This window comes from Rhea americana, unplaced genomic scaffold (genome assembly GCF_003343005.1).
Source record: "Rhea americana isolate MKP2758 unplaced genomic scaffold, rheAme1 scaffold_23, whole genome shotgun sequence".
NCBI lineage: Eukaryota > Metazoa > Chordata > Aves > Rheiformes > Rheidae > Rhea > Rhea americana.
The window spans coordinates 3,816,304-3,843,081 of NW_028186346.1; the positions used below are offsets into that span (position 1 = coordinate 3,816,304).

The 26,778-nt window shown below is 36.4% G+C and overlaps 1 protein-coding gene across 1 annotated transcript in view; it reads right to left on the reverse strand.

Moving 5' to 3' along the window:
* The window catches only part of ABCC4 (ATP binding cassette subfamily C member 4 (PEL blood group)), a 153,707-nt gene that overhangs the window by 77,164 nt on the left and 49,765 nt on the right, over positions 1–26,778 (reverse strand). Inside the window, exons 14-19 of the mRNA XM_085305956.1 lie at positions 24,971–25,067; positions 23,550–23,765; positions 21,445–21,585; positions 20,104–20,141; positions 19,650–19,750; positions 16,466–16,612 (exon numbers count right to left, since the gene is read on the reverse strand). Coding sequence (XP_085162082.1) covers positions 16,466–16,612; positions 19,650–19,750; positions 20,104–20,141; positions 21,445–21,585; positions 23,550–23,765; positions 24,971–25,067 — 740 coding nt within the window. The remainder of the gene's footprint in view (positions 1–16,465; positions 16,613–19,649; positions 19,751–20,103; positions 20,142–21,444; positions 21,586–23,549; positions 23,766–24,970; positions 25,068–26,778) is intronic.

The following is a 26,778-nucleotide window of genomic DNA, read 5'->3' on the forward strand; positions in this document are numbered from 1 at the left end:
AGGAATGGGCTGTAGGGTGTAATGAGGGATGACTGCACCTCCTCTCCGGTTCTGTGATCGGCATCAAATGCCACTTGCAAATCTCAGATGAGGAACAACCAAAAAATCTTTTGTCTCAAAAAAGCTGATGGCACTCAAATTCCAAGCCTTTTCCTCAAGAAAAAAGTGTTGTCCAAAGGAATCTAGACAGAGTGTGACAGTGCATTTCTTTGGGCCATCAGCTACTAGGGAAAAAAATCACTATAGTATAAACTTCTTCACAGTCTAAATTATAATTAACAACAAACACTGAAATGGAAATGTGGAGTATAATATATATTCAGATGAGGAAAAAAAATGACCTCTTCCCTACTGTACATTAGATTCATTATGTTAAAAGAAGAAAAGAATTTTAATATATTAAACACTAAGCATTGTGCAAAGTTATATTTCATTGTACTGTACTGTATTGTACACCCTTTACTGGGCAACTATTAGATTGCTTCATCTCAGAAACAAAAAAATCATACTAGAAACAAGTAGCTGCAGAAGACGCCTATACCAAAACACCAGTAATGTATACACAAAAATCAAAGAACTTTTAATGTTCACATAGAAATATAACCTAATTGCATCCTCCTAGATTTTTGGACAGCTGAATGCTAGAGATTTTTACCCATGTACATTAAATTATTTAAAATACCTATGCTTACATACAAATTGCTTAAAATTGAGGAAGAATCTTACACGGCCCTGTATTTTTTCATGCCTTTTGTATAATAATGAACAAATTCAGAATGGTAAACAGAAATCATATGTTAACAGAAACACTTCTTCATTTTTCCATAAACAAATTTAACATACATCAAGGATAAAAAATAATATATACTGACTACACTGAACAGTCATTCAAGCAAAAGCAAAAACAATTTACAGTCTATTTTGTCTTTGTTCGATTGAAAGACAGACCTCAATAAGAAACCCTGATTTATAGCTGTCCAGCAACATGAACTCCTAAATAAATAGGTAAAAACAGAGAAGTCCATAACAATAGACTTCTGAAAATGCTATCAGTAGTTATTTGCATGATAGAAACACCCAGAAGAGGATTAATTTATCTGAAGTGGGAGTCAAAGCCTCATGATGACGTATGCTGGACAATCACATAGCTAGTGGCATGCCCTGCCCTGAAGAGTTTGTCATATCAGTTAAGAGAAACCAACACAATCGACTGTAAAAGGAATAATGAGGATAGGAGATGTAGCAGTAAGCTGCAACATAAAGTTGCAAGACAAGACATATCTCTCTCTCTTTTTTTTCCCCGCGGGAAAACAAAGGGGTCAGAGAATTAATGAGTTTCTCCACCCTTACATTAAACTGCTGTCGGTTTAYGTTGTACTGTGGTTACAGTGATACTGGTGTATCTTGAGAGATGATTTTAAGATGAAGAAGATCCAGCTTGTGCATGAACTTTACTGCACAGAGAGCAGGAAGTTAAAAAGATGTAAGCAAAAAAGATAAGCAGGCAAAATGATAATGGGAGGCAGGAAAAAAAAAATAGGAGTCTGCCTAGAGCTCCAGCTAACAGGAGCAGAAAAACTAAAAGCGTTGCACAGGCAGAGGGCTAAGGCTCGAACGAAGCCACATGCCTTTCTACACCTCCTAGCAAACTCCTTCAAAACACACTGGGGCCATAAAATCAAGAAAGAGGCTTCTCTCCATTTGATCCTGGGGAGAAACTGCAAGGCAGAACTGTCAAAAGACTAGCTGGTAGTAACTGTCACAGAAATTGCCAAATTTAAGATGTTCAGACATTCAGACAGCTTTATACATATTGACCTGAATTTCCGCCTCGTGCAGATAGTCTGCTTGCAGATATCTTCTCCTTCACCCTACCTCACTGCATATCTGTTCCCCTTTTCTCACCTTCACCTTCCTTCAACATTTCTTTTTCTATTCTGCTTCACAATGGAATGATACAAATTTCTGGACACAAATAAACATACTTAACTAACAAAAGAGAACACCATCACAAGCACAATCAAGGTGTGATGCCTGACACAGTGAAATACAGACAAGAAAGTATGGAAGAATAAAGTATATTGAGCTAGTGGAGAGAAAATACTTAGTCAAAGCAATAGATCAGAAAAATAACCCAGGCAGTAGCTTATTAGTTACTTCCTAATAGCTTTATAGTAGCTTACTAGCTACTTATTAGCTATGAAGGTTGGGGGCAGCCTTGGCTGCAGTGACCATGAAATGGTGGATTTCAGGATCCTGCAGGAAAGAAGTAAGGTAACAAGCAGGATTGCAACCCTGGACTTCAGGAGAGCAAACTTTGGACTCTTCAGGGACCTAACTGGAGGAATCTCATGGGTTAAAGCCGTAGAATGAAGGGAGGTCCAGGAGAGTCGGCTAATATTCAAGCATCATTTCCTCTAAGCTCAAGAGCGGTGCATCCCAAGGAGAAAGAAGTACAGCAAAGGGGGCAGGAGACCTGCATGGGTGAGCAAGGAGCTGGTGGCAAAACTCCAACAGAAGAAGAAAGTACACAGAATGTGGATGAGGGGACATGATCCTTGGGAGGATTATAGGAATGCAGTCAGAGTATGTAGAGATGCGACCATCTAGCAAGGGATGTCAAGGACAACAAGCAGGGCCTCTTTACATACACCAGTAGCAAGAGGAAGACTAGGGAAAAATGTGAGCCCGCTACTGAATGGGTCTGGGGCCCTGGTGACAAGGGATACAGAGAAGGCAGAATTACTGAATGACTCCTTTGCTTCAGTCTTCACTGCTAAGGGCAGCCCTCAGGAATCCTGTAGCCTGGATGTGAGGGAGAAAGTCTGSAGAAGGGAAGACTTTCCTTTGGTTGAGGAGGACAGGATTAGAGACCTTCTGGGCAGGCCAGACATCCACAAATGCATGGGCCCAGATGGGATGCACCCATGGGTACTGAGGGAGTTGGCGGACGTTGTTGCCAGGCCGTTCTCCATCATCTTTAGAAGGTCGTGGAGAACTGGAGAGGTGCCTGAGGACTGGAAGAGTGCCAGTGTCACTCCAGTCTTCAAGAAGGGGGACAGGGACAAACTCTTTTCAGTTGTCCCATGTGACAGGACAAGAGGCAATAGGTACAAACTGAAGCACAGGAAGTTCCGCCTGAACATGAGGAGGAATTTCTTCCCTGTGAGAGTGACAGAGCACTGGAGCAGGTTGTCCAGAGAAGTCTCCTTCTCTGGAGTTATTCAAAACCCACCTGGATGCAACCCTGTCTAACATGCTCTATGCGACTGTGCTTGAGAAGGGAGGTTGGACTAGATGACCAGAGGTCCCTTCCAACCTTATCCATTCTGTGATTCTGTGATTATTAGTTTGATTCAAGTGGGACAAAGCAGATGACAGAAAGGTTGAAGAGAAGATGGCTGCAACACTTAAAAAAAGAAGAGTGCTTGAATTAATATTTTGGAACTGTAGAGACACAAAAAGATGCAGACAGTGGAACTTCAACATTGTGAATGAGCTTTAAAAGCAATAGAAGGGATGTTCTGCACTGAAAAAACATGCGCAATCCTTACAGTAAAAGAGATCAGAGAGTGAAATACTTCCCAATTTAAAAGAGTGGAAGCCACACCACCATTGTCACTTACACTGAGTTTGCACAATGTGTTTGGAATATACTACATAGTCCTAAGTCATTTAAGAGATAGAAACTACTTGCAAAGTTATTTTTAGACATAGGAGGCAAGACAATATCAAGAGAGATGCCTTTAGAGAACAGAGCCTCGTAGTCACCTCTTTTTTTACACTGCTCTTACAGAAGAATATATCTCTCCATTAACTATAGAAGAACTGCARGGACAATAGCCTGCTGTGCCTAAGGTTAGTCTTTTGGGTATACTCTGCTTAGCTTGATTTCATTCACACATGATCTTATGTCAACTAAGACTTCCGGTAGAAGAACTCTCAATCAWGTTTTCTTTCTTCCTTCAAAATAAACATGTCTGTTTTGGGTCTTAACAGTTCACTTTCCAGTTATTTATTTGCCCATTTTGTCTCTCTGTCATCCATTTTCACAGCATTGTCCAGTTTTACTATCAGTTTTTATGTTCAACTGTATCAGATGCATCGGGATGAAAAGAAGTTCCACGATTGCAAGGAACTGGACAGCTAGAGGAGCAACACAAAAACGATGAAAAAAATCATCAGATGACATCATTTCAGATGTCTAAATTTAATGTATAAAACACTATAAAATCCTCCAATGGAACTAAACTACAAACTGTATTTTGGAAAAAGCATTACAAAATTTGCAAATAATCACTGATCGTAGTCTGGTCCTTGTCATGTTTAAAACGGCTGTTGTAAAACAACTGCTTTGCTATTTTTCTGCATTAAAAAGTATTTTAAAATCTCCAATATAGAAAGATTAAAATGGAAAAATATACACACAATAATGAAATTAAATGATGCAAACAAATCTTGTGCTTCTTCTTGTCTCTGCATACAACAGCAAGATCAGGGAGTTTGATCCTGGATTACTTTGTGGGTATGTTACATTTTTTTTTCTTGTATTTTAGTAACTTCTAGAGGAAGTGTGAATAATCCAACCACCATTTTGGAATATTAATTAGTAACAAGTTAATATTGCAGATATTTAACTATAATATTTAGAGAACAAATGTTGGGTCTGATAAATTTGAAAATGTATCTTAATTTTACAATGCAAATGAAAAGCATCCAATAAACTTTTTCATCACAGCTGAATCATATTTACAACACCTCTTAACTTTCTAAATGTCTATTTTGTCCTTGACTGACTCCAGAGATGAACTCCTTAAACTGCAATTCACCTTCTAATATGAACATTTCATTTCTAAAATTCTTAGTGGTCAACTATACAGTGGTCATGCTTTCAGGAAGAGGATACCAAGAAGTTAAAGAGTTTGCATCATTCTAAAGATTTTTAGGACTTTCTGGATGATTGGAATTTTTTTTCTCCAGAAAAGACTGAAACGTGCCCTGACATGAAAGGTTTTGTACACTTTCATAAACAAGTATTTTTCTGAAAAAACGTAGTATCTCAATTAGTATAGAAAATTCTGGACTTATGAAACAAAAGTCTCTAGTATCACACATGATCCATACGGTCGGGTTTATTCCACCCTATACAAGGCTTCTTACTTCAGTGGGGTTCTACCCATATACCTGCAGAAATCTGTCTACATGGACCACCTGGCAGGATAAGGAGGAACGTAAGCCATAGTAAGTTTTCTTAAAGCAGAAATCCAAATGAATATTAGGAACAAATCTTCAGACGCTCTGTAAARTGATTTCACTGAAATGCTACTGCCTGCATGGTTCACATTCTTTCCTCAGCACACACAGACACCCCAAGGACCATTATGTTCAGAAAAGAGATCCTGGAAGAACTGAAAGGTTTGACATCAGAGAATTTAAACTAGATTTGAATCCCATTGAGGAGATATGACTCATCTCTGGGGTTTAAATTAGATTATCAATGAAGTGAAGCATCACAGTGAATCTATAATAAAAGATGAATGCCTACAGGAAAATAATTTTTGCCCCTAGTGGCAGATGCTTGAACTTTAAAGGATCTGAGACTAAGCTCTTTGTCTAAGCTTTCCTGACAGAAAACAATTGAAATAATTTCTTTAGTTGGTCCAACTTTGCTCCATATGCCACATGGAGACAGTGTCTAAACCCTGTAAAAGAAAGTATATTGTCACTTCTAAACCAATTGAGGATCAAACAATTTACAGAAACCAAGACTTATTTTGCTGACAATTAAGCTCTATCACCAAGACTTGAGATTCAATGAAATTTGACAATTGTGATGAAAGAGGCTTTTGTCTAAGCAAGTCTGAAGCATTTGGAAGAATCAAAGGAAACTCAGACAACTGAGTTAAATTGAAGTATCGGAGTCTTTGAGGATAGTCTAGAATTCAGGAACTAAAAACTGCCTTATTTGCTTTATTCTGTTTCCTTTCCGAATTACTGTTGGTATTATAGCTGAAACAGACATACAGAAAGAGGCAAATTTGGGCTGAGACATAAGCATTATACCCATCCCACCTCCTCTTAGACGAATGTAGTATTTTGATGGTCAATATCCATTACAAAGAACCTCTAAACCTTTAAAGGTGAGATGAAAAACATGCACAATTCGTTTCTATACACCAAACCCAAGGCATCTGAAGGGCCTTCTAAGTCTTCTTCCTCCTCGGCAAAGGCCATCACATTTACTTTGCAGTAACTTAGACACAACCCAAAGAAGTCTGTAAATTTTAGCACTCTAAGTTGCTAGCYGGTATAATATTCTTGCATCTCCTCATGGGATGGCTGAATATTCTCCTTCTGCACATTTAATTTAAAAGTAATACGTAAGATTTCTGTTCAAAATATTTCCATATCTACTTCATAATTAATAAAGAACAGTCTATAGGCATTTGAACATCTTACAGTTCATGAGAAGTACAAACAACAAAAGCAGAGGGCAAAGATATTAACAGACTAACCTATCTTCATAGGACTATATTTCAAGGTGAAAACATCTTGAATTATTTCAGTAAGTCAGCATTTTGCATTTCAGAAAATGTTCATTTCTCTGCTAGAATCACTAAAGTACAGCTTTAGGATGGCACTACGCATACGGCATTAGTATGGCTTTACTGTGTGGCTAAGATGGGGAAACAATTAATGAAATCTTACTTTTCCACAGGAATGTTTCTAAGTTTTAAAATAAACAGATACTTCTGGAAAGTGACAGATTGGGCATTTCCACTCTCAAATACTCAGCAGGTGAACAAAATCATCTGTAAAAGCTCTCATAATCTCTGAGAAACACTTATTTCTGAACAATCACTTCTAAACACTATTCCTTAAGCCCTTAGTAGTAGCTTGCAACACTGGTTATTAAATTGAGGTGGAATACGGTATTATTTTTTCTTATCTCAACTTTTAAAAAATATGCTGGGATTGTTTTTCCATGTGTTTCTTTGGGGGATTTTTGGTTTTTTAAATATAAGCAGCATTTATTAAATGGCTTCAAGTTCAGTACTAAACCGTACTGCCAGCTTAATTACAAAAGATGATCATTGTCACTAACATATTTGGAATATTAAAACTTGTCAGCTTCATAAAAACCTCAAGGCACTTTTCCCTCTCGAGTTTGGCTTTATTTTGAAAGCGCTCCTTATSTAAGATTTCTTAATATTAAAACAAATCCAGTATAACCAGTTTTCTGTATAAAATATTAAGAAAAATTCTTCTTTCTATGCTTTTAGTTCAAATAGCAAAAAAGATGACGCTTCTAAAACTGAAATCATCTATATTAAACAATTATGATAATTTTCAATTTGCAGAGCTTTTTGTGGGTATCTTTAGTCCTATATGAGTTTCAAGTATTTTTTTTTTCCAGCAGTAGAGGAACATTACCTGACCAGAGGTATCTACCACCTATTTTCCTTGCACTTTTTTAAAAAGCAGATAATATCAGAAATGTTCTGGAAGTCTAATATCAATTGTTTACCTTTGGTTGGCTGTTGGGATTTGGCAGGGGAGATCAGGGGTAGACAGATTATAAACACAAAATAAGCGCACTGGAAGAAAAGATGAATGAGGTACTGTAAAGTTTATTTATAGTTTTAAATGTTCTTATTAAAACAGAGAGAGGGAGAGGGAGAGAGAAGAAAAGCAAAACTGAGCAAATGCCCCCAGCATCTAATTATTTACTGACCTATGGGCATGTCCCAGAAAAGATACGAGCGGAATAATAGTTCTGTATGAGAAATTAACTATGATATCTTAAAAAAGAGATGTAGAAACCTTGTCTGAAGATTTAGAAATGTATCTATTTTGGGTACTGAATATTCAAACTGATGAACATGAAATTATGCTGTAAAGTGAATACAAGCAAGAGCAGACGAACAMATACTCCTTATGAAAGGAAGCTTACCACAAAGCAGAATTTTGTTTGCCCACCCCTAAAGTAGCAATATTCTACTTTGAACCATTTGTGTATTAAAAAGATAATAACTTCATTAAGAAAAAGGAGGTTTACCACACACAAATCTCATCACAGTTAGGCCATCTATCCACCCAGTCCCTTCCGCATCTGCTGTATCTTATAATTGCCAGCAATTAAGTCCATATTCCAAATCTTCACCTTCTCGTTCTTCCACATACCATCAGATTATTCTGCCAGGTGCCTAAAAATACTAATAGGTTAGTGTAGACTTATGTTTGAAAGAGGGCAGAATACATGCAGAAGATAGCTTAAAGGCATTGGGAGAGATGAAAAAGTAGCATTCATAGGCATAGAAAGCAGAGGATAAATACAGGTATACAGTGGGTGAAAAATAACAACCCCAATATGTTGGGAGACAGAAAAAAAAATGAACTTAGGAGGACTTCAGTTTAGACTTCCTTTGATTTTGGTGGATGTCATACTTGTTGCACAAGTAGCTATGCTAAAAGCTCAAGCTTGAGGCATAGAATTGAATCATAGAATTGGTAAGGTTGGAAGGCATGTTAGTGACATCAATATTCTTCCTGAACTGGTGAACAAGGAAGGATGGAGGAATGCAAAAATCTGGAAGCATAGCAGAACAAGTAGGTCAGTAGTCATTCACAAGTCCTCCACGGAAGCAAAAAGTCAACAACAACAACAAAAAACCCTCATTAGCGTACATTACACTTCTAATCTGAACCACTCAGTTGCAAATCAGTGAACGCTGCTACCTTTCTCTCAGGTAACAGCTTTGCGTGCAGCTCTGTAAGTACAATCCTCTACTCAGAATTTAGATGAATAATGGCCAAACACAGCCTTAGATTCTCTACATGTGACAGAGGGCTCCTCGTTCCACATCCTCTTCTTACAGGCAACACAACTAAATAGCCTGTTCAAGTAAAATTCAACAATTATGTTGAATTTAAATGAACATTAAAACAAGTTTTCACGAACCTCCAGTTTCAAGTCACCTACTTCTGGAAAAAGAAAATAAACAAGCAATGAACATCCACTACATAACAGTATTCTGGTTTTTGGACTAGTGTCCAGAAGCTAATAAAGCAAAAAATTTTAATATTATTTTAAAGTACTTGTATGGCTTTAATAACTACATTTTTACAAACGTAAAAGCCACCTTAGGACTGGCAGCTGTCAACCTATACAGGATGTCATACTGTTGCCTCCTCTAAATATAACATGATGTTATTTTGTATAAAATGTCAGAAATCAAAGTTAAAGGAGATCCTGTGTTTTTATTCATCTGAACACATGAAATACCACCAACAAAGTATCTATCCAAAATGATTTGGACAAAAAGAAAACCTGGGAAAGCTATCATTGGAGTAAGAAAAAAAGTGTTGTGTTGTGTTGTACTGTTTGCAAATACCTCAGTACCTAATTCTGGCTACCAGGTTTGTATTTTTAAACTGAACAGCACATTAAAGCAGCCCTTGATTCAATAGCTCAAAATGCAGGGACTACCCTACCCAATAATCGTTCAGTTCTATCATTCAGTTTTATTCTGGATAGCCAGAAAAGGCAGATTCAGATACAAGAATCACTCTTCTCTATACTAAAATTTTAATTTTGGATGCAGAAGTGCCTTTTTGTTTTGTTTCCAAACACTCTCTAAGATCACCACAGGCATAAACTAATCTTTACTTGTTGCACAATCAGCAAGATGCTGGCAATCTGAAAAACAACTAATTAATTCACCCAGATGCTGCAGTGCAGATTACCTTGGATCTTCTGGGAGAGAGATCTCTGTGCATTATAAAACAGAAGAATACAACTAAGGAAAGGAGTCTGCATTGTAATAATCTCTTTTCCTGCAATTTACAGCCACTCCATTAAAAAACACAAAATTGGATGTTTTTTCTGCAAACACCACAGTGCTCTGTGTCTGCGTATCCATGAGATGACAATGGAAGGTTATAGCGTGGGAAAGAGACCAGGAAAGTCAATAGCCTGATGTGTAGGGCTTTCACTCAGGATGCGCAAGCCACATGTTCAAGATCCTTATTAAAACAGCGAGGGGACTGAAACTTCGTTTCCCACATTCCACATAACATGCTCTAAACACCTGGCTATTCATTATCCCTGTCCTTCTCTTCCCCCAAATAATTTTTTTTATGCTTATGTTTTGTTCCAAGACTGAATGAAAATGAGGAATTTTTTGAGACCTTTTTCCTCATCTGTCGGAATTTGCATTTCCCACACAAAATTGCTATTCATAAACTGCAAGAAAGAAGGCCCTTTCCATGTTCAGCTTCCAGTCGCCACTATTTAGAGCAATCATAGCAGCACTGCACAATTTTTAAGTGGATCCCATAATTTTTAAGCAGATGAAAGACAGTAAACAAGTATATATTTAGTCATTAGCAAAGATAAACTGCCCTTTTCAGGTAATCTCCAAAAGCTCACTTGCAGAAGCATCATTACATCAACAAGGCATTCTTTTAATCTCCTCACAGTTCTTCATTGCTGTCTGCCTCTGTTTTCAAGTGTCTCGGACCACTATTTTCTTTCTACTTGCCACAGATCTTCTGTCATCTATGTGAGACTGAAACATACCTCCTCTTTTACATTTCTGCTACCCTTGCCATGTTCTGAATTACTTTTGTTCAGTCTTATAAACCAAATACTTTTAATTAGGTGTCTTTATCTTTGTCAGTTCCTCTCTGCCTTCTTTGCGTTTGTCTGAGGTAGAACAGCAGCAGCTCTCTTTGTGGTTGCTTTAGCAAAGGAAAACCTGGAATTGCAGTATCTTGGCAGGTTAGCACAGTCACAAATGAGTTTCACAGCAGGCCATTTTCCCTGCCAGGGGGGTCTTAATGTGAGAAAGATAGAAAATTTGTGTGAAAGGACTTGAAATCTTGTGCCAGGAAAGCAGGAGACCGCACTTGGAAGTGGTTGTCAGTACAAGCTTCACACTATTCCTGTATCAAATAATGCACCATCTCTGCCTACAAACAGCTTTTGTAAACCTTTTAATTTTATCTCACGTATTAAGTGCAAACAGTGTGAGCACAGACTTGGTGAATCAAAAATGTAATGGGCTTGTCTCATCAGTTTATGACCAAGTTTCATTTCAATTATTATTGCACAGAAAAGTAATGATGGAGCTGAATTGGGTTATGCTAATAGACAATAAATGTAAACAAAACTCCAGAGTACTATTTACTAACTTTAAAGACTACTCCTACAGTAATCAACTTTATAAAGGTTCCTGACAAAATCGCAATAGCGATAAAATCCATGGAAGCGTAAGACTATTTAAAATCTTAACAAAAGCTATGATAATACTAACAGTAAATGAGCAACTCCCACAAAATATCATTTAATAATCACACCCTGATAAGGCTTAAAGTACATATAGCCATTGTTACAGAAAAAAAAATGTTAAAGATTTTTTTAAATGCATATAGTAACCCAACAGGTTTTAATTACCACACCTACATTAGCGACGAGCTGTTCCACTCAAACACCCAAACATAATATTTAGCATGTTCTGTGGTTGTTAAGGATCTCAGTGATTGATGGAATCTATTGTGTTGGCATCTTAATAACAACAAATGTAAGTGATTACAAACAGGGAAGAGAGAATATATGTTCTTATTTTACAACAAAAGGCTGTCCTATAGGGACTTCTTTTCAACATAAACTAACAAACCTGTGTACATGTGAACAGGCTTCCAAAATTGGCACAGAGAGTCAAAAATGAAGCTACTTAAGGACAACATATTTTTTGTATTAGTTTAAGGGAACATAAAAGCTATTGAAAGAGCTAGTATCCTTTCTCACAGTTCCTCAGAATTCATTTTGACCACAAGAAAAATACCTGAAAATGGCATCAAAAGGACAGCATAGATCCTGTTTCAGAAAAAATGAAAGTAATTGAGTCGCTGAGTCAAATAGGAATACAATACATTTTCTGGCATCACTGCTGAATATTCGTATCGGTGATGAATGAGACTACAAAGAGTATTTTAACATGAAGCTTTGCCTTGTTAACTGTATGATATGCGAAAACACCACCTACTGTAAATCACAGGGTTTAAGACCAGTATTTCTTGCTCAAACATGCTACTAGTTCAGCAGAATCACTTGTGTCAACAAGTATACCTTAATGTACACTAACTAGAGCAGTTTCACTATCGAACTGATGAGCTATAATTTAAACAACCTCACTATCAGCATTGTAATTTTTAGACTGCTGAAATACCACATTTGTTGCAAACATTATATGGTTTGAATACTTTGACAATATTGCCCATTTGATGCTTCTGCGAGAAAAAATGCAGACAGGCACTTGTGTATCAATGAACATGCTTTTAATTCTATAAACGAACTTTCTCTGTCGCATTCTAGGTGTTTCAACACTTGATTTATGAACATCATAATTAAAATCCTCACATCTTAAAGAAGAACAAACTCTACGGTACAGTATTACTTTTCTTTCACACTTTTATCTCCCTTTTAATAGTTAAGAGTTTGCTTTTATATACTACTATTAACGATCAATTTTGCATGTCATTTCTGGCTGCCAAGACAAAAGAATATATTTCTTATAACTTGGTCAAACCTCAATGTTTTGGTAMGCACACAAAGAGATCAATGTTTATTTATAGCTTCCACGAAGCATTTGTGTAAATAAGCTACTAATTTAGCAGGTAGAGGACAACTGTCACACAGCTGAGTGCTTTCTATCCCTACGATGGCTGTAATGTTTGCCAAAATATTTCTCCTCCTTCTAAGAATTATCAGAACCAAGAGTTTTGAGAGGCACAATTAAAAAAAGAAAAACATGTTAAGATTTCCATGTGTGTTTCTGTAGTGCAGTGGTTCCAATTTGAATTTTAGACATATCTCTGGAGGGTGAATCAACTCCTGTTTTATCTGAACAAATTCATGCATATCATTCATTCATTCTTACAGCACCTATCAGCACAGCAGCAGCAGGTTTCAGTTTCCTAAACTCAATGTAATTCAAAATTACACACAACATCCACGAAAACTAGCATTGCTGGAAGTGATGCAATCCCAGAAAAAGGACAACTTATTTACAGTCCAAGCAAGTAATCCTGAATCAAATTCTGAAGCTTGTCAAAACTAGCGTCTCCTAGACTATCTGTAAGAAACTAATTTTAAAAAAGGGAACTCCCAGTTTAAACCATCATTACTGCCGAAGTTCTTGTCCCTTTAAGCAAGCTTTCTATCAAATTTGTTTTGAAATGTTACAAACATCTTGGAAAAGAAATTAAAGGAATAATGGTTGCAGGTCTCCTTGACTGGGCCAAAGCAACTGACTCTACAGGGTTATCTGACTCTTTTGGCCACTAATTACAAAGCCAACGAAGTTCCTCAACCCAAAAGTTACATGAAGATGAAGCACTTACAGTGGAAAATACTAAGACAAAATATTTTTTCTGCAGATAATGATAACCAAACAGAACCATGTTATTACTGCTCGTCATAGAGGTTGGAAATTCATTCCTCAAATACCATCTCCAAAAATATTATAGATACATTTTGTTATCTGACTAACAAGCTGCTGTTATGCTGGACTGGGATAAAACAGATCTTGCTGCCCTCTTGTGCTAGACTTACACAGAAATCAACTCCTTCATGCCTGCACGTCAATAGAAGAAGCGGAATGTATGAAGCATTCRCCATGAAGTAGAAAACATCCACCTCTCTCTCCGTATATATAGCTTGACACGCATGCAATCCCTTACTGGAATGTGGATAGAAGAGCAGAGGAAGTTTGAAAAAAAAAAGGGGGGGGGGTGGGAAGGGGAAAGGGGCAACTCATATATGCCAAAGAATAAATAAGCTCTGTTAACAAATGCAGACAAGTAAAATGTAATAATCCCTAAAATACAACCACATAATGTATCACTTTCTATCACTATTGATTGGTGCTGTTGCTAAATTTGATAATTTAGCATAACATAACTGATCACTCTTTTTGAATGCTGGATGATACAAAATCAGTTACAAAATGTAGTTACTTAGGAACATCCATTCAATAGTGTTAAGTGCCTAAAAAAAGAGGCAGATGTTTATTAATATGGCAGTACTGTTTAACTCATTTTTTATATATATGCCAAATTACAGAAAGTGAAATCTGTACATAAAGTATTTTTGAGCAGGAATGGAGAAAGGGAAGGCGCTCTCATATTCTTCTCCTGCCTCTACTCTAGGTCACCTAAATTCTCAAAAACACATCAAATTCTTAAATAAATTGGGTAAGATGCTCATTACTATTCTTTTTACAATCTTCTCTTCCCTATATATTGCTAACAYAATATATAAAGAGAGGTCTAGGTCTCATATCTAAGCTGATTCACATTTTTTTAAGAAGTTATTTCCTTTACCACCATGACTGATTTATCTGCACTGTGGAGAGCTGACAGACACGTCATGATTCACCACCTATTTCCATTTCCTAATGTCAACTCCCTGATGCTGCTCATTAGTCTGTTTCTCCAGTAAGAACTACTGAGTGCTTAGGATTTCCATTTATTTAAGTCTCCTTTCTAGTCTTTGAAACTTAGATCATCATACGTTCAATGTACCATTCTTTTCATTTTTTATTGGTCCTTATTTTTTGGAAAATTCAAACAGTAAAAGAAATGCTTCTGCTATGGTCTTAGAAACTTAATATATATATTGAGAATGCACTGGATGCTTAAATGACAAATTTATCACTGTTTTTGCCACGACAATTGCAGCTATGCTAATGTGGGATATGGTAACTAATAGCTTGGTTTGGATATTACAATGATGACGCTACAAAATGAGACTTGAATAATCGCTTTTCAAAATCTCTTTCATAATAAGGCACCTTTTTACAAAAAATGAAGACTTCTTTTACTTGAAAAAACCTCATCCCAGTGTAGAAGTCATTAGTACCTTTACTCATTAGAGGCATCTTCAGAATGGACTTCTAAAGTCAGATGCATATACAGTTTAAAAAAAAAAAAAAAAAAAAAAGGCCAAAATCAGCTCATTAAAAAAGGATGTTCAAAACTGAACTTCAGAATTACCATATGCTGCAGTTTCGAACAAGAGCATCAAGAGTTTCACATGCCTCCTTCATTTTCTTTTTTCCCCATTTTTAAAGGTGTATAAAAACACCTGAACAAGAGTGCCTTTGCAGACTACCATCAGTAAAAGAAAAATGAAGAAAGAGAAATACATGCACACCAAAGCTAAGTTTTTATTATAAATCAGCTGCTGATAAATGGGAGTACACATTTGTAAGCCATGACAGTGTGTGAATAGCAGCCACAGGCAGGTTTTACGAAAGCCACTCTTTTACAAAGCACTATTAATTTGGCTTACACTATGATATAAAGTAAGTAATATAGTTCTCTATATTGCCCCTCATTTGTACTCTATCATAATGAGTCAGTTTGTTGTTATCAGCCACTTTTATGGAAATTCTTACAAGATGGCTATGTATTCCCTCAAAATTATGGTAACTGCATCTGCTGCATATTAAAAAAAAGAGAAAAGGAAAAACACYGCCTACCTGATAACCCCTTAATTTCTTGTGTTGTAAAACACACTCATTAGTTCTCCACTAACCTTAAGGTTTCACTTCTAATCCTTTGTAGCAGCCTTCACTTTCAGCTACCACATACTCACCTTACAAGCAGATCATCACAACATGGCCTTAAACTTGTGTCATTGTAAATTAAAGGAAAAAATAGTAGAAACCGCACATGTTCAATTACAGACCTTTTCTCCACACRAATATTTTTTCTAAAAAAACTAGTATTTTCTCTGAAGCAGAAAAGTCATCCCAATACAGCCATGATTATAAAACAACTTCTGCATGAAGCTTTCCATATGAAAAAAATGTTACCTTTCTTCAAGAGAATGAAGACCAGAAGGGCCACCAAATTTCTGTTTCTTATACACCAGTGGCTATTTAATCAGTACCACCTCTCTCTCTTCACTCTGCTTCAAATTATCCCATTCATTTCTCTTTGATAACTAACGATACAGATTACAGTTTTAAACTGCATACTTTAAATTTTTGTCCATTTTCAAAGGATGGTAAGCTACAAAGTTCCTCCACAACTCTGAATTACTACCCTTGTTTAAAATTATTTYTAAAAGGGGCAAATAACTTCTGAGGGCAGATTTTCAGATAAAAGCATAGAGAAAAGAGAGGCTTGTGTAACTGAACTAGATCATTAGCAATGCAACTAGCAGGTTCAATGTATGGTACCAAAATCACAGTTCATTCATTTTCTTTAGATTGCATTTGAAAAGAGTAAGATTATCAATAAGCATTCAACAGTCTGACTTTTCAATTTAAAATACCACATTACTCAACTTGAAGACTTTAAGAGGTAAAAAACACAATTGTACAAAAATATTATAATTTCAGAACTGTTCAAAAATAATATATTTAATATAAATTTTAACTATTAAACTCACCTATAGGATTTCTGTCAAAAAACAACACAGGAGCTTTCAAAATGGATTGAAACATTCTGTTGTGCAAAGTCTGACCAGAATTAACAAGAACTTGAAAAAATAGAAGACTTCTTATTATGCCAAACAGTATTGTAGCCACCGTTAAACCTGAAATTAAAAAGATATGGTCAGATTATGTGCATAGATAGATACTTTTCACAAGAAAAAGAATTTCAAAATAAAAGTGAACTAAAAACTAAGTATAGAACACAGAAAYCCTACATTATTAACAGCTTCAGTTACTCTCATATCATGAATTTAAATAATTTCTTTTTCTTTTATAAAGGATCAATATTTTATAAAAATACAGGAAATATCTGTTACGCTATAAAACAAATCTGTATTAAAACCTTCCCAGTACCATTTATGTGAAGAAATACATTTCACAGYGCCACATGTAATTGTGGCTTGCAGACGTCACTGTGAAGACTCAGTATCTGCCAGCAAGTATTAACTAAGTAATACATACACGGTTATTTAAAGACAATCTTGAGTTACTCTCAGTCAGCCCAAACTACTTATGCAATTCTTCACCTTACAAACCACATCAAACCATTTAAATTATGGGGATTTCTTTAGCACTGTATAAGATGCATCTTTTATGCCGTATGAAATAGAGCCCTTCTACAGAACTCTTCTGCTGTCTTTTTTTCAGGCACATGTCTACTTACAAGGCAGGGGTGTTAAAGTGCAAAAAATAGAAACAAATGGTAAGACCACTGCTGGTCTGCTTCCTATGTTTATGGCCTGCAACGTGCCTGCACAAGCTCCCAGCTGATGAAGGGTAGGCTCCAGGAGCACTGCTCTGGGAACTAAGCATAGATACCACTGGCSCAGATGCTCAGGCCGCAAGAACTTGAGAACAACTTTAAACTACACTCTCACTACCAACTCAAACATTGCTTATTGTAAGGACAGAAAAACCGCATGCAATTCAAGTATTCCTATGGCAACAGTGGGAAAAAGTGAAGTTTTAAATGACATGATGCAGTCAGGTCCATCAGTTACACCATCCTGTTTGCTAGTCTACACTGCTGTATCCTCCCATGATGCAAGAAAAGTATAACCACTCCATATGCCTGCTCAGAGTTCATTGCCTAAGTTCTGCATAGTGCTATTTTTCACAAAAAAATAATGTGCAGTGCAACCGGAATGAGAGCCCATTTGCCTTGACTGCTGTGTTTTGAGKCAGGTAGAAGAAACCAAATGCTCCAACATCAACTGAATATACCCAAGCACGAAAGCTAGGTYGGACAGGAAGGCAGCAGAAGACATATCAAGGAAGGAGGCTATGGCAGAGCCTATGTCTAAAAGCAGCCTGTGGGAGTGATGGGAGGAGAGGGAAAATGTTCCTGGGAAACATGCATTTCCACACAGATTCAGTCTTGGAAGTCATTGGAAGCTGCTAGCACAACTAGAGTGAATGAATCACCTGAAAAGACCCAGTGGCAGGAAGAAGGGGGAAGAATAAGACTTCCTTTCAAGTCTTTTATCCAGGCTGTCGCAGGCAGAAGGTTTTAGTCCTCCCTATTTACAAGCTTACCTCCTCAGTACTAGAGGGACTAGGGCTCTTGGCAGGTTCACTTCAAAGAAAAGGTGCAGAAACTGTACCTCAGTTTTGGCAAACGAGGATTCCCGTGACAGAATTTTTTACGCTTCCAAATCTTTATCTTACAGAAAGAATAAAGACTAAAAAGGCACTACTATAGTGATTTCATCAGGGATCAGAAGTACAAACACTGAACTATTTTGTACAGTTTCAGAGGCTACAGAAAAGGGTAAGTTACATAATAATGTATTACATATATGAAATTTACAACCTTTTTATAACTGTTTTTCAGTTCAACTTACAATTTTCTGCAAGCAAATCATTGCTTTCTGTTCAATTATTGCAAATATATCACTGGGCCATCTAATCATTTCAATAGCAGGTTAACTTTTGCTGTTCAGTTATCTAAAAAAAATTTGCCTTAAAGTATGGAGTTTTCTGTAATATGGTTTAGATTGTACAGCCAGAGAAGGCCAAATTTGCCATCCTTAATCACAGTGTGCAGTCCACTGGAACTGCTCACAAAATAAGACAGTACACAGAGTAAATAAGAATTTAGATTATCTGGCTCCTGAATTGTTGTTTTTCRGGTAACTGTTCAGTGTGATTTAGGATGGCAAATTTGGCCTTCTCTGGCTGTACAATCTAAATAAATATATATACATATATATCTATATAAACTGAAATGAAATAAATAAGAAAAGTAATAGATTAAAAAAAAAAGGCCTCTCACTGCATATTCTTCTGGTACTCCATCTGTTTTCTCAGATCTACCATAGAAATCGCCATCAAAAATCACTATGCCATACAAACCTGTATGTATATCTATTTAGCACTTAACTTCTAGTTAAGTGCTAAAYAGTTAGGATCTGAGAGAAAGCATATTTTTACATATTATTTTTCTGTGCCTATTTTTACTATCTTTCAGACTAGTATTTTAAGATGTTTAGATGTCTGAGGATAAAGATATCTCTTTCTGGGATATTTAGAGGCATATAGCTATCTAAGTCCTACTGAGATATATTAAAATGTTTTTTTTTTTTAAAGCTTGATTTGCATACTTATCTAGGATATTTTTTAAAAAACGATTCTTCTGCTATGGCACTTTAGAGGAATATGGCCATGTCAAGTTTTAAAACAGTAGCATATTATATAAACAAATTGGAATACTGAATTGCAAAATGAGGAAAAATTTCTAATCCCTCTTTCCCATCCATATTATGACTGAAGATTTAGCTGAACGACTTATTAGTATAGACAATAACCACAAGCTTACGGTGACTGACTTTTTGAATACTCAATTCCTAGTTTACTTTCCAAAATCCAGAAAAAGCAAAATAAGACTCTGCATTCAACCTATTTTTTCTGTTAGATTTTTTTTTAATTATTCCAATTAACTTAGTCAGGAAACAAGGCTAAGGCTCCTAATCTGTTAAGACATTACTCCGTCACTCCTAGAAATCTTATTTTCCCATATTGCTATTGCTGTAAAACCTCTCAAAGCTTCCCATTATAATAGGTCAAATAATATCTTTTATAATAAAAACTATATATATAAATATACACACACACACACACATTTGTGTGTGCAATTACCTGCATATATTTCTAAATAAAAGTAAAGGTCTAGATGTTCAGTCTCATTTATTCCATTATTTCCATTTGTTGTGACATTCAACTTCTCTTGATTATTTGCCCTGTGGAAATGCATACAGAAGATAATGATCATCAAATCACTTTTTGCAAATATTCACGCATATATACATTTAATTTCTACTACATTCAATTCTGTCGAGATCTTTAGCTTAAAGGATCACATGTACTTGATGCTGTCAATGATCGTACTGTGAGAAGAAGATACCAGATCTCACCATGAAAATTTAATTTTTTCCCACAGATAAAATAAGAGGAGATCAGAAAAAAAACATTGAACAAAYGTTTAAGTTTCCCTTAAATTTCTCTCCTACCTACGTAGTATTGATTTATATTAGACAAAAAGCACTTGACTCGAAAGACAGAAATGGCTGAGCAGCCATTATCATTAACTTACCAGTAAGAAAGCCACCAATCCTGGAGCACATATGCCACCTTGAGTAAAAGAAAACACACAAGAATCATCTTACAAAAATTAAAAACACTAGAAAAAATAAATTTCCTTAACTGCTCTTTTATGTTCTCTGGGAAAACATCACATATTCAGGAACGTATGCCATTCAGTCTTTCAAGACCAGCAGCAATTTGCAAAGCACATTAGAAAGTGCATTAGAATCCTCTACAAAGAAAGAAGTTACCTTGAATTACCTTAGTTGATAGCAAACTAAAGGAAAGTAATACACTTAAGCAAACGAAATGTAGGAGCTTCCCTAACATATGTTAATTGCACATTAAAGAACTCATTTTTTCAGTTCCTAAATTTGTTACTAGAGATATTCCAAAACGCTTTTTGATTAACAAAACTTTCTGATGTTACCAGTCCAGAAATTTGTGTTTACAAGAGATAATAATTAGGAACAGAGTTGAAGGAGAAGGGAGGAGAGAGAGAGGGGGAAAAAAATCTATTGCCACTTTCCTTGTGCATCCAGAGGTGATATTTACTTCAAAATAAACCTCTGTTCAGTTGAACTAAAATTCTGGATGGTCTACCACAGAGATCTGGTCAAGGACAATTAGAAAGGAAGGAACGAACACACACACACACAATTTTTAAAGCCAAGACTAGCAATGACTTTCAAGAAATGAGTTTGAGCAAGCTTCCTCATCAGGAAACAGAGGAAAAGGCAGTAAGCTACCTTCACACAACTTCCTTAGCTCACTATTTCTTTCAATAAGTTTCAAAAACATTTTGCTTGTTTAGAAAGAAACTCTTTTATGTATCTGCTACAGTTTGCATCACATGCAACGTATTTCCTTACCCTCCTCTCTACTTTCTTAACCTGTTAAAACAGTGACCTCCTTCTAGGCCTCTTCATAACCTCCAATTAGCAAAGAACTCTTCTTTCAACCCTTCTGCCAGACTCTATCCTCCCATATCCAGTCAACCTCTTTACCGTCCTCAACTGAAAACACCTTGTTTCTTCAGATTTAAGTCTATTTTTTTATCTTATAATTTTGTTCGGTATCTCTGTAAACTAGACAAGTTTACTATTCATGTGCTGTACTGTCAGTAAAATAATCACTTAATGAAAATATTAACTGTTGAATAAAGACCAATACAAAACAGCTCAATGCTACACAAAAAGTACACATTAATATACAAAACATGATTGAGTATACTACAAAATTATTACATAAAAGAACATCGTGTTCTCAAAAATTTCAGTTGCAACAAGTATACCCTATGTTTAAAAAGACAATACAATATTTTCATTACTTGTGGCTCCAGACAACTTACCTGTGCCARAATATTGAACAGTAAAAGTATAAAAATTACAAAGTAGTTGGCTCCTGCAGTGAAATATTTTCTGTAAACCTTAAAGCTTATTTTTCCTTCAGAGCGACTCTCCTCTGGCATTGCAGCCAGTGCATTTTCAACCTGCAAAAAAGCCCCAAAAATCAAAAACAAAAAACAGGACCAATAGTGTCAACCTTACCATTATAGTTTCAAACTAAGCTACTTGAAAATCACAGTTCAGAATTAGCAAGCAATTAAATGAGACGATAAAGTGATTATGCATATAAAAGGTTTAAACATCAGAATTATGGTTTACAAAAAAAAATAAATCTCAGTGCAATAATAGGGAAAATTCTACTCTGTAAAATGACATTTCAAGGATTTTATTTTGTATTCCATCAAGGCATGTAACATGACTTCACTTAGGAGCAGAAATATTTGCCCTGACAACACTGCCTTTTACTGAGTTTTTCTTCTCTTGTACATTGCTATCAGTCATAAGGGCTCTGAAAACTAAGGCCTTGATTTAGGAAAGTTTCAGTATTCACAATGTAAGCATGTCTAATCTCTTCTTTTCAGGAAAGTATGCAAAGTATATACTCTTCTGAAAGTATGCATCAAGCTTAATCGACACATGCCCAGGGTAAGAAACTAGCCACAAAGTTTTAACTACCTCTTTGCAAGTACAACAACGCACCTGTTAATAGGGAAAAGAAGTAGAATGATAAATGACAAATCATATTAAGCACACAATGGACAGAGGACACTGAAAGACTGAAAAGGAAAAAATAAGGCACAAAGAAGGCAAAAAGAGCTATTCAAATGAACAAAATTCTGAAGATTTTTTTACAGAATATGTGATAGTAAAACTGGTGCCAGTTTAGTGGACATTTAACACTTGATTTTGTTGTCAGGAGACATAGTTCTACAACAGCAGCGGAGTCAACAGACCTGACTCAGATGTGAAAAAGACAAATCCTACCTACTTTCCTATAAAAGCAGAGAAGCCTATCCTGATTTTAGCAGTACTAGAGTTGTCAGATGGTGAAAAAGAAAAAAAAAGGAAAAAAAAAGTTAGAAATTTGGCACACATTGGTCCGTTTGTGGATTTAAGAGCAGTCACCACTGAGACATTAATAATGCCAGACTAGATTACTGCTTTCTGTCATAAAAATGTTCTTCCAAAAGGTATGAAAAACAAAAGGTTGAATGAAAGTCAGTCAGTAGCTTTTTTTCCCCTCCCTATATCTTCATGTTTATTATAGGAAAAAATACACACACACACACGCACACACTCCCATAGCATAAAGGTGGAAAGCATCTGGAATACACAGTGATTAACTGTTCCACAGATGCAGTGCTAGCACACGTCTGGCAGGGTTATGGGACTCCTGCACTGTACTGTGTGAATACAGACACATCATCTCCAGACCAGCTCCGGTACAGAAACATTACAGCTGCTTTTACCCAGTGCAGATCAAGAGATAGCAAGGAGTCTGGAAGTCAAGCTGGCACCACGCAAAGTATGCTATTTTCAACACCAAAGGGCTCAGGAGAGCAGTGCAGTGGTGTCCCAAGGTTCCCTCCTCAGGGCCAGCTCATGATCACACAGATATGTTAGTGCCAACCATTCAAATGCAGACTCTGTATGAAGCCACAGCCTCCATGCGCASTTCTCAGAGCTCAGGATTTTAGGAGAAGTATTAAACTCAGCACTGTAGGCACATGCAGGACCCATCTGAATCACATGCTGCATTGACCCTTTAGAGCACCCCATGTGAGGATACAGGCAGCACAGTGCAGTGCCCTTAGATACCTCTACGGGAATATTTCCTGGATCCAGCAGTTGGTGCTGAACCCGAACTAATAAACTCTGCTGGGTTTGAAAGCACAGCACAGAGCTGTGGGATGCCTGCCCTCTGTACTCCAGGTGGTAGGTCTGCCAGTCAAGCACAGAGCTGGGCAGATTCACTATGTGTGAACTCTCACCAGCCAACAGAAACCAATAATCACTAAAATTCAAATGCAGCAGAGAAAACCTTTATCAGTCTAAGTCAGAAAACCAGCTGAACAGCAATTGAGATGAGTCTCTCTTGTGCACTCACAGGTGGTTGCTCCACTGTTCCATCCTTTTGTGAGTGGACAGAAGAATCCTGGGACCAGACAGAGGACTCTGAAAAGGTACGGTTCCTTGAGGTCTTCAGGCTGGGGGTACCTGGAACTGATGGCTGTTCTCCCTCCTCATCTTTTTTCAAAAGGGAAGCAAAGTCGATGCCGGATCTCAGGAACTCTGAATAGGTACCTTTCCCCACCATTTTACCCTACAATTAATATAAGTTTTGATTATCTCCATTATACACTTTCTGTAAAGGACAATTTTTCCTCTCTATACCTGCTGCATAGGTCATGAGTGCTGGAAGTTTTTGGTTGCTGAGCCCAAATCCTGTTGCAGTAACTGAGTGAAGCCTCTTACCATCAGTTCCTCATTCAGAAGAGCAGAAACAAGCTTTTAAGTGTCTAACCAGTTCTCTATTCCCAGCAGCTAACCAGGCGAAATAGCATACAAGGGGGATGAAAAGTCCCACTTACAGTCAGAAAGAACTATTTTGGAAAAGTTGAAGTCAGCCACACAGCTTTCAGACAAACTGCTGAACAACATACTTGACCATCAGGCTTTTTATATTACTCAAAGCCAGGGATGAACACAGCTTAATCTTTTTTTCAGTCTTCACAGAGCTCTACACGTAGCAACACAAAATGTCTCCACACATCTCTGCCATCCCAAACCCATCTGTGGAAAACTACAGCAACCTCAAAACTCACTTGTGTAAAACTATACAACCTGACTGGGAGGAAAAATGTGGCTAGTGTTTTTTTGATTTTATGATACATCAAAAGTAATTCRAAGAACTTCACCACTGAGCCTTAAAAAACAGTCAACATTCTTGCATTTCTCCCCTACCCTCAAACATCTGGTACAACCAAGTGTGGAACCAGCTTTGCTGAAGGACTGCTTGGATGCAAAAGGTATCTGTGACCATTTCTCAGCCTTAATGAAAAAAGGGACCAGTTGCAAAACTAACACAGTTCTAATTCATATAAAAGTACAGAAAACAAGAATAAAAGTAAAGCCTTAGATCTCAATGGAAGGAATTCTCTTGCAGTATATTATATATACACACACTATATATGTATGTGTATGTATGTATGCATATATATATATATACACACACACATATACATACATACTATTATATATGGTACAGATTGTAAGATAATTTCGTAAGATTAAATATATGTATGATAAAATTCAGAAACAGATTTTTCAGGGAAGATACGCTAAGAAAATTCAATTAATTTCATTAATAACTTTAATCCTTAGAAATATATGTGATCCTAAGGTGACAGAAAATATAGTTAAAAATGCTTTTACTTTTGGCTTGTAAATACATTTTTACATCCTTAGATTACAGAACATTACTAGAAATTATAAGAGATTTAAAGAATAGACACTGATATCACTTACATCTTTTAAGATTAGAATCTGAGTTGCAGCACGGAGATACTGTAACTGGTGAGTGACCAAAATAGAGACCTTTTGATGTAAGGCCTGACAAATACATCTGCAAAGAGATAGAAAAAGAACTTAAAAAATGCTTTAGCATCCTAAAACACTTCTACTCAAACTATATGGCCTTCCAAATAAGAAGAAAAGATACCTACATTTAATGCAAGGATACCTACACTTAATGCATTTATCATGTCCTTAATGACCATATTCCTTATTTAACTTTTTAAGTTTTCAAAGTAGGAAAAAAATTCCAGACTTCTGTCTGACGCTGGAGGAAAAAGTATCCAAAGTGCATTTCACAAAAAGTATATTAAACTTCCTGCTAAGAAATGTAGGTGATACAAGCAAGTTTACAAGCAGTAAATTTAACCAAAATGAAACAGAAAGAAGCAAAGTAGGGCAACATATCGTGGATATTATGGAAAAATAAAGGAAAAAAAGTAACTTTGAGCTAAGCTTTCAGAGTAGCTGCTACAGTAAGTCACAGCTGTGGAGAAGTAAATAGCACCATTGATCTAAGCTACATTCAGGTATAAATTGAGAGGGAGGAGTGAAATACTTCACACTGACCTTCTCTCACGGACTGAAGTCTTACCTTCCTCTCTAGAGGGAGAAAAAAAAATCTCCMCAACTAAAACCACAGCTCTCTAACCATACAAATTCAATAGAGAAACGCAAATAAGCAGTATGGGAGAAAAGGTAGAAAAAGAACAAGAGTGTAACAATAATGATATCATATTGCTTATTATTTCATAAATTCATCTTGTAGATCTGCTTAACTCCTTACACAATTTTTAGTATCTATCATATCACTCCTACAAAGACTGTAGGAAGTAATGCACAATAAAATAGTTAATACGAGTGCTAATCAGAATAAATAATTACATGCAGGAAGTATATTATACAGTTCTAAATAAACTATATGGTAAAACTAAGTTGAAAGCAAGGCTTTATTTAAAAAGTTTTATGACTTCTATATAGCATTCAAGAAGCAACTATAAACCAACAGAATGGTTCTTTGGTGACCAAGATAACAATTAATCATGACTGGGTATTTGCAGCAGCATAATACCCAGCTGCTGAGCAGCTGCAGCTATTCTGTGGGAGTACTATTTTGGGTGCAATTAATGCAGACCCTGTGAACCTTCACTGGATCAAGCCACATAGGAACTGGAGCACCAGCTTAAGATATCCAAGAAGCCCTTCAACAAAACATATCCAGAGAACTGTAGAAGATCTAAGGAACTGCAGAACAGTTACTTTCCTAAAAGGAAAGCTACCAAAAAAGAAAATGCCAGTTAATGAGTGTCAAGAAATCAAGTCTTCCCTTATGCAGTCCCACAGCCTAGACACTACTCTTTGATCATTCAATTTCTGCATGGAAGATACATGGTCTAACAGCTTATTGGGACAAACCAGTCGCTATAAAATCTAATGGCTGAAAAACCTTTATACCTTGATGATTACGAGTCACAGTGAACCCACTGCACTTTAAAGTTTGTATTAGAAAGAAAAAGTGGATTACCACAGCAAAAGAGCAAATCAGTTAGATCCATTAGGGCTGTCAGCACAATACCCTAGATGATCTTGATATCAGGACAGAAAGCAAAAAATGACCTCTGTGGAAAGCAAATTCAAACCATGAATTGCTAAGGTGTATCAGCTCACTCAAACAAGAAAAAAAATCTCTATTTGATGTCTATCTGGGTAAGATGAAACTAGCTCAATAGTTCATTGATAACAGGTGAGTAGAAAAATTGTTG